Source organism: Cricetulus griseus, chromosome 3 (genome assembly GCF_003668045.3).
Source record: "Cricetulus griseus strain 17A/GY chromosome 3, alternate assembly CriGri-PICRH-1.0, whole genome shotgun sequence".
NCBI classification, from domain to species: domain Eukaryota; kingdom Metazoa; phylum Chordata; class Mammalia; order Rodentia; family Cricetidae; genus Cricetulus; species Cricetulus griseus.
In genome coordinates this window covers 195,946,920-195,956,421 of record NC_048596.1, presented here as the reverse complement: position 1 = coordinate 195,956,421, position 9,502 = coordinate 195,946,920, and the positions used below count along the sequence as shown (strand labels likewise).

The 9,502-nt window shown below is 45.3% G+C and overlaps 1 protein-coding gene across 1 annotated transcript in view; it reads right to left on the bottom strand.

Moving 5' to 3' along the window:
• Cdh13 (cadherin 13) overlaps positions 1-9,502 on the bottom strand; it is a 997,178-nt gene continuing 987,676 nt past the window's right edge. The window contains 2 exon segments of the mRNA XM_035442709.1: positions 1-1,055; positions 8,934-9,152. Of these exon segments, the coding sequence (XP_035298600.1) occupies positions 1,048-1,055; positions 8,934-9,152 (227 nt within the window). The 3' untranslated portion in view covers positions 1-1,047.

Genomic DNA, 9,502 nt, shown 5'->3' with positions numbered 1-9,502 from the left:
TAATGAACAACTTTTTATTCTCAGCTTGGCGAACGACGGTAGTCACACGGAAGGGAACTTTAAAAACTACCTGGGTTTACTCTATTTTATGCCTGTATATATGAAACAAACGGCGTGGATATGCATAATGCGGGTGTATATGTGTGGGTAATATATGTGCATACAAGATGGTACCTGTTGGTCTCTTCATAGGTACACCACGATGACATTTGTACTTGTACATATACCAAGGAGGGAGAGGGTCTCCACCATGATCTGTGTCATCATAAAGACTGTAGGACTGTGGGTCTGGGGGTGGTACAATTACAGACACTTGCCCATGGGAGAATAGTTCAGCCCTTAGCTTCTGATTCCTCGCTCCCCACCTGGGAGTCAGGACCATGGCATTTGGTGACAGTGGGAAGTGGTGGCAGTCCTACTAAGGAGAGAAGACTTCTTTCTCTTGCCCTTCCCCCACCCCCAACCCTTGGACCTGCCTGGCTGGTTGGTCAGCATTCAGTGTTTAGTCTGAGCAGGCCCCTGGAGCAACTTTGCTGCACAATGAGTGACAACTCAGTGGACTGACCTTGGCTGGAGAGCTCAGTTGTCTGAGCTTCCACGTCCTCTGTCTAACCATCTCAAAAGCAGGTGGCTCCTACAGTCTTCTACATAAATACTGGGTATATACACAGACAGATACCCATCCACGTACAGATACAAACCCACCGCACAGCTGCATGGGTGGAGCACTGTCTAGCAACGTGTGGACGCATCAGAAAAAGTAGTCATTGTTCCTGCTCCCTAAGGTCCAGTGACTTGCATGATTTTTAAACATTCAGGGCAAATCCAGAGGGTTCCATTAATCAAAGGAAGAAGGAAGAGATGCTGTCAAATGATGAGGTACAGATTAAATGAAATTGCAAAGAAAAAGGAGAATGTGGAACAATTGAGGCCTGGTTGTGAAGTTTGAGAGCTGTAAACGGCAATCTTCAGATTTGGATAGACTTTTTTTTTTTTCTTTTCCTGTTGCTATGGCAACTTGGGAGTCAAGCTTCTGACGTGGCATTCTCACAGACCTGAGTAGAGAAGGTACAGAATTAGGGGGGGAATATCAAAACTCACTTCAAAACACTCAACAAAAACAGACCAGTGATTGACAGGCTCCAACACACACCACACTCTCATGAACATTATCTTTTTCTTTAGTGTGGCATTTGAAGACAGAATTATCTCACGGGCTACACTAAAGAAGCTGAACTTGGGGCTATGATTATAGACCAGTGGTATGTGAGGCTCAGCATACCCCTCAATAACCTAAAAGTCAGCTTCTGAAAGTGCTGATGCTTCAGGAATCAAAGTTCTTCCCTGAGACTGACAGCATCTCTTGGTGCTGCTGCAAATGAGCCTTGTGTTCTGATCATTAGCATGGATGTGCTGGGCTAGGAATACACTGAACAGAGCCCAGAGACCAACCGATGATTGTCCCATGTAGATGCATCCCCCTTTCAGACATCTATCTATCATCAATCAATCAAGTAGGTAGATCTATTATCAATCAGATATCTATCTACCTTCCTATCATCTATCTATCTATCTATCTATCTATCTTCATCATCATCATCTATTTTCAATCAATCTGTCTGTCTTCAATGAATCAGACAACTGTCTACCATCTATTTCTCTATCATTTATATATCTATCTATTCACCTATCTATTAACTATCAATCTTCTATCTGATCATATATATTTTGCCACAGAGCAAAGAGATTTTTGAAACAACAGATTCATTTCCTATTGTTGGCAAAACAAGTAGCCACAGTTTCACGAACCTCAAACCACACACATGTACTCCTGGATAGTTCTGGAAGTCACAGACCTGAAATGAGCCTCATAGATTTAATGCCTCCTCACCAGCTTGCAATCTAAAGACAGATGTGTTCTGTGACTCCTTAAAGTTCAAATCCAGGGCTGTAGCATCTTGTCTCTGCCTCTGTCTCCCTGTTGCCATCATCACATGGCTACTCCTTGGTCCCTATGTAAGGACTGTGTGGTTACATCAGGCTGGCCCTAGTAATCCAGGGTATCTCCCCATCTCAAGATGCATGACTTAATTATACCTGCAAAATGTCTTTTTCTCAAGTAAGGTGACTTGTTCACTAGCTCTAGGGATCAGGGTGACGACATCGTTATATGTTCCTACTTAGCCATCCACATGTGTGCAGCTCTCTAGCCCAAAGGAAATGAGATATCCTGTGGGCTGTGAGGACATGGCACACAAGTGGTACCTATGAATGGTGTGTTTAACAAGCCAGCATCGAAGTTCCTGCTCATGGTCACTATATCCTGCCATCTGTGAGGGCTCTCTCTACTCATCTAAGCTTTGTCCCCAGGATGCCCAGATCCAGTTTCTTCTGTTAGTTCTCTGTCTGCAATTATGGCTGTGTCCATGGGACTCCAGTAAGTGCTGTACTGATACCAGCCCAGACTTTGGATTTCATCAAGCCTAGAAAACTACCTCATATTCAGAGATAGTGACAAAGCCCTCTTCCTCTTGGGCTTTTGTTACAGACAGTCTAGTGCCATGGAGGAGAGAAGGAACCCACTCGCAGGCTGTTACTAATTTGGGTCTGGTCAACTTTTTCAGAGATACTCTGGGCCCACTTCCAACCACCAAAGAAAGGACCCTCTGCAATGCACTTCCCCCTGAGGTGTTTTTTCCCTCCTTATAATGGTCAGGTCTTCTGCCAGATGGTTGAAAGTCATAAACCATTTTGAAGATGTGCAGTAAGGTTATTCTTTACATTTGTTGTTTTGAGGCAGGGTGTTTCATAGCCCAGGCTGGCCGGGAACTTACTATGTAGGCCAAGGTGGCCTTTATTCCCACGGCCTTCTGACTGTTGGGGGAACAGATGTGAGCCACCATGCCCAGCTCAAATTGTATACATAAATAGCTTTTTTAGTGTGTGTATGTCTCTCTCTCTCTGCATGCACATATATGTGAATGTGCGTGTGTGTGTGTGCGTGTGTGTGTGTGTGTGTGTGTGTGTGTGTTTGCAAATGTCTGTGGAGGCCAGAGGTCAAAGTCAGGCATTGTCCTCAGTCACTCTTCACCTCAGTTTTTTGAGCCAGGGTCTTTCACTATCCTGGATCTTACTGGTTTGGCTATACTGGGTGACCAGCAAGCTCCAGGGATACAATTGTCACACACCCCAGCACTGGGAAAAAGGCATGTACCACCGTGTTTTGCATTTTATGGGGGGGTGTCGGGGATTTGAACTCAGGTCCTCACGCTTACTTAGTAAGCACTTATGAGCTAAGTCGTCTCCCTAGCCCTAGTCCTTTTCAGGTTTTTAAATGGTCAAGTGCCACACATCTTGCCAGGTGCTGCCATGCTGCTCAAGGCCAGCATCAGGCTTCTCAGCCTTGGCACTCATGACATTTGGGGCAGGGTGTCTCTTTGCAGTAGGTGTCATTCATCTCATGCTCAGGATGACATTTAGTTCTGTCCCTGGCCTCTCTCCACTAGATGCCACTAGCAGCATCCTCTTCGTCATGATAATGAAAAGTATTTCTAGACATTACCAGCTGTTCCTTAGGGGACAACTTGGTTAAAATAAAAAAAAATGGGGGCTGAATAAAATCCATTAAATTAGTCTGTAGCCCTTTGTTTTTAAATGAGAGTCTCCAATCCCTGTTTTAAGTCAATTTAGAAGATCATGTAAATGATCCACCTCCCAGGGCTGCTGAGATGACTCCATGAGGTAATCTATATAATTTATGTAAAGTATTTTGCTTGCATGCATGTGGTACAAAGAAATCCCTCAAGGGTCAGCTATCATTGTCCCTATAGTCGAATGGCTTTAAAGGACCACAGTGTCTGTGCAAAGCCTGCCTGGGGTCATCTCCTGGCAGAAGACAGCCTTTCAGTGAGGATTCTGTAATTTAGGATTCTCCCTGTGTCCACAACACATCTCACATTAGAAGGGAACAAAGTGTAAACGCACTCCAGGAAATTCTAAGAAAAGGCAAAGCTATCATTAGGGAAAGCAGCTTAGTCGAAACCTGGATTCCAGAGAGGGATCAATAGCAAAGAGAGCTCCCTTGGTTACGGTGTGACTGAGCAGCTGCGATTGTGTGTGTGTGTGTGTGTGTGTGTGTGTGTGTGTGTGTGTGTGCAGACAATACCTTAGTAGAAATTAAACTAAAAAAATAACAACTGTCTTTGGCTCATCTTTAAACTTTCTAGAACAAAATTTTCTTTTATTAAGGAAAATATTTGGTGTGTGTGTGTGTGTGTGTGTGTGTGTGTGTGTGTGTGTGTGTGTGTGTGTATTTGTGTGTGTATACACTCACTGATGCCATAAGGGATCATTGGATCCTTTAGAGCTGGAGCTCCAGGAGGTTGTGAGTTGCGTGATGTGGGAGCTGGGAACCCAGCTCCTCAACCACTGATCCATCTCTCCAGCCTTCTTTAGTCTCATCCTGTATACAGGAGTGTGCGTGTATAGACAGAAAACAGCCTCAAGTGTCATCCTCAGACGCTGCCCATCTTTCCTTTTGAGACAGGGTCTCTCACTGGCTTGAGGCTTGCCGAGCAGTCTAGACTGACTGACCATTGAGCCCTGAGGATCCTCCTGTCTTTTCTGTCTGACACTACAGGTGTGTGACAGACGATGCTCTGGCTTTTTTTTTTTTTTTTTTTGTGAGTTCTGGGTATTGAGCTCATCATCTCATGCTTGTAAGTCAAACACCTTACCTATTGAGCCATCCTGACTGTCCCCAGCTTTTTTTTTTTTTTTTTTTTTTTTCAGTGACAGTGACAGAGGTTGTTCTGAAGTGGCCCCCAGCTTCCTCCAAACACAGGGCCATTTAATTTTGGAAGATTCTTCACCTAATCTTCAGGTGAATTAAGCCTAACATCACAGTCAAAAAGGTTTCTGAGCAGGTCTCTTAATTTAGAACTGTTTGCAGAGATTTGTCCGTGTCAAACCACAGCTGTGCTTGGGGGAACAACAACAGCAGCAGCAGCAACAACAAACCAGAAGTTTGTTTCACACGGAGGGCACTCATGGAAGGTTCTTGCAGCCCTTCAAGGCCGTCAGTACATAATTTAGATGGTAAAATTGACAGTAACGATAATTTCATTTACATTTTTTAACCACTCTCTGTACTATTAGTCTTATTTTCCTTTTAAAAAGAGGTCAGAGCAGGGTGTGCAGAGGCTTCCAGTCAATTCTCAGTCATTGGAGAAAGCCATCTATACTATAATAAACACAAATGTTTGGCATCTACTTCCATAAAGGAGGCAGTCCTATGGCCAATGCTGGCTTCCCCACTGTCTTGCCTGGGGGTCTCTCTGAGCATCCATCTTCTCATCTATAGAGTGGAATAAAATCATCAGGCCAGTGAAGAGCATAGGGGGGAAAAGCTTCGAACAGCAGGGTGCTGATGCCAGGTCATGTGATCCTGAGTATTGTTTGGAGGGAAGAGGACGCAGTTTTGCTTCCCATGCTGTCTGGTATCAGCCTCTTCTACAACTGCTGAAGTTTTGCGGACAATGCTTGAAGGCAGACATTGGCATGCTCTTTCTGTAAAGGGCCAGGTAGTAAATATTTTCAGCTTTGTAGTCCATGCAATCACTGTGGAAAAGTTCACCTTTGCCACTGGAATAGCAGACGACCACAGACAGCATGTAAGTGGATGGGATTGTGTACTAACAAAACTTTATTAAAGCACACACAAGTGGTGGGCCAGACTTGGCTCCTGTGATGTAGTTTGAAGTTCATGCTTAAATTTTTAAAATTACATTTGGTGTGTGTGTGTGTGTGTGTGTGTGTGTGTGTGTGTGTGTGTGCCTGTACATTTGGGGATCAGAGAACAGCTTGGTAGAACTGATTCTCTCCTTCCACTATGTGAGTCTGGAATATCCAACTCAGTTTGCCAGGCTTGGCGACAAGCACCTTCACTAGCTGAGCCATAAGACATAAAACAGACCTTAATAGTTTATTTTTCTTTTCCCAAAATTCTTTCAAGTCTCATGGCTGAGCTGAGAATCTAATGTCTGTGCTTTTGGGAAATACTTTTACCCCCAAATCTTGACCCATTTAGTGTCTTGAACTTTTGCTTCTTTTTTTTTTTTTTTTTTTTTTTGAGACAGGGTTTCTCTGTGTAACAGCCATAGCTCCTGGAACTCACTTAGACCAGGTTGGCCTTGAACTCATAGAGATCCATCTGCCTCTACCTCTGGAGCACCGGGATTAAAGGTTTTTTGTCTTTGTGATGTTTAAGGGAACTTCCTGTTTTATCCATGGTTTAATTCTATAAACTTCTTAAATATCTTTTAGGAAGGTTGTTGCCATAAAAAAACTTCTTTGAGGCTGTCTTATGGTGGCTCACCAACACTCACCGGGGCTAGAACTTTCATAGCATCACCGGAACAAGTACCTTCACTCTGAAACTCTGAAATTCACTCTCCTCCTTACTGAAAAATCAACCCAGGGAGACCACACATGCCCATAATGTGGGTGGAACAAAGGGTTGTCAGGAGGCCCAGGAACCGCTATAATAAGAGTCCACACACTAGGGTAGCTGTGACTCCCTCTGTGCATTTATTATCTGCCACTCTATGAGCCTTTGATGTGAGTAGCTTTCTGAGCCACACCTCCGGTGCTAGAGTTTCAAATGGAGCAGAGTGGGGGTATGTTTTAAAAGTTCCCTTGATGTTCTGCATGCAGCTGGTGTGAGATCCACCCCCATCTCTGCAGCTGATACGACCCAAGGCTGACCTGCAGGCTAATGGTGTCTATTATCAAATCAGCCACATGTACACAGGCGTCGGGGATGTCCACTCATGAAGGAGACTTTCTAGATCCCCAGAAGCAGGACTAAGATTCTGTCAGCAAAGCAAGGGACTATCAGGTGTGTTGCTTCACTATTTGTTCATGGTAGCTGACCTGCTCTCCACTGTCCTTGCTTTCTGGTGTTCCATTGCATATGAAGCCTGATGGATTCGTACAACCTTTTCTAACTAATCCATCTCCAGTGGTACTCTTAGCCCTTCGTCCTGTTCGGAGAGCATCTATCGCTCCCTCAAACTCTCATATAGGCACCAAGTTAGGAAGACAATGAAGTCATCATGGCAGCAAGTGAAGACAGAAGGACCTAAGCTGAGGGGGAGGGGCAGGAATGGAACTAGAGAACTTAGAAGGAGCCTTGAGGATTGTGGGATGGTGGGAGTGATGATGGCACAGTCATCAGAGGTTGGTGGGAGGAAGGTGATGACACATTCTGTTTAGAAGATGCAGAGTATCGTCAGCCAGTGACACACTGCCAGAATTTCCCCCTTAGCTCTACTTAGAGAGCTCTGGTCCCACACAGAACTTCACACACTGCCAGTGTCAGATTTGAAATGTGTGACTCCTATTGACCTACCCACCCTGCCACCAAGATGCAATATGCTGTGTTCCCTCTTTCTATCAATTTTTCATCCCACTATTACACCAGTAATTTCTCAAAATTTAAATGTCAAGGCCCCACAGCATTTTGGGCAGCAGAAGCTGAGGTGAACAACTGCCAAGGTCAGAACTGATCCAAGGCATTTTCAGAGGCCTTGGTGACCGGCAAAAGGAACACCAGTTCTGTGTCCTTGTCCTTGCTTAGGGGAAGAATTGGTAAGGTCCAGTGTGGGGCTGGGGCTGGGGCCTCAAAAGTGTTAAGGTTTCCAGTCTCGGGAACTCAACTTTCTCTTCTCAAGGGATGTGGTTATCATTCCTAAGGCTGCTGTGTCTGGGGTATTCTGGTGTTCTCTTTGTCCACATTGTCTGACTTAGCTCTCTGCTGACCTTGACTTTCCCCCCCTACAAATGGTCTATAAGATGCTGTACTTGATAAATTTGCTTGGCATAGCAATCTCCTGCTCCCAGCTTTGTCTTTTTTATTTCTCATCCCTCAGCACTTTACCATTCAGGACCCTATTCCTGTGGATTTGGGTCACGTGAAGGATTAAACAATATCCAACAATACATATTTTCCTTTAGCCCAGCTTCCATCTATGTCTGCTGGCAACTTTATTTTGTGTGCATTGGTGCTTTGCCTGTATGTATGCCTGAGTGAGGGTGTCATATCTCCTGGAACCGGAGTCATAGATAGTTGTGAGCTGCCATGTGGGTGCTGGGAATTGAACCTGGGATCTCTGGAAGAGCAGCCAGTACTCTTACCTGCTGAGCCATCTCTCCAGCCCCACCACTGGCAACTTTTAGAAGTGTGTTGTGAGAGTTACCTTCCTCCTCTCTGGGACCAAATACCTCCCAGAAACAACTTAGGGAAGGAGGGAGGGGCTTATTGTAACTCACAATTCAGGACACACAGTCCATCAGGGAAGGTCTGATGACACACAGCTCAGCCTGAGGTAACAGAGCCAAGAGACACCATCACAAGGGGTCAACCAGGAAGCAGAGAGCTCTTGCTGGAAGCAGGGACAGGATATAACCCTCAAGGTCACCCCCACCTCTCACCAGGAGCCCATTCCTTTCAGATAGGTCCTACCACCTAAGGGTTCCCCAACCTCCCCAAACAATGCCAGCTGCTGGGGACAAAGTGCTCGACCATATGAGCCTGTGTAGGATATTTCACATCCAAAGCAGGACAGGAAAAGCTGTGGCCTGTGGAAGAGCAGTTGGCCAATTTTGGTGTATTTTTTTTTTTTATTAGTTCCAGGCAAGTTTTGCTTGTTGACAGGTTTGCCAAATAGCAGCTCCTCTTTAAACATCTCCTTTGGCTGGAAGGGGGCCACTCAGATGCTTTCAGACGTTGGCTGGAACACTTTTACATGTGAGAGCTTCAACCATACAGATACCAACTAAAGATCTGGGGACAGACTTCCTTGGGAAGAGACAGGCTGTGTGTGGTGAAGTTCATGGGTGCACATACGCATGCTGGAGTCATGTGGACTAACCTGATAAGCTGAGGAGAGAGAAGAACAGCAGCAAGCTGAGGCTGAGGTGCAGGGTCTCCGCCGCGTTGCAGTCCACTTTGGAGTTCTTGCAAGAGCACACCTGCACCCTGAGGTCTGTGATGTTTGCCATGGGTGGCTTCCCTGAATCTGTCACCATGATGGGCAGGTTGTAGTTCGCTTTGTTCAGATTCTGAAGCAGGCTCACAAGAGCATGGGTGTCTGGAAGACAGGAAATCCTTGTGAGTGAGGAGAAGTCCCCCGCTGGAGGCAGAGTGAGGTTCTGGGGCCTTGGTGTGCACAGAAGTCATTCTGTGCAAATAACTTACAGTCATAGGTGTGTTCAAATGAAATCAACTAACATCAAGTAATACACACTCAGTTCCTCGGTGGCAGTAGCCACATTTCATGTACACAGTGGCAACAGGCTGCATGGGATGGATGACTCGGAGACAATGTCTTCATCATGACAGTTCTGTGGTTTGGCGGTATAACAACAGACTCTATCTAGACTTTCTTAATTAGAAATGTCTATGCTCAATTGTACAATACAGTCTCAACACCCCCCCCCC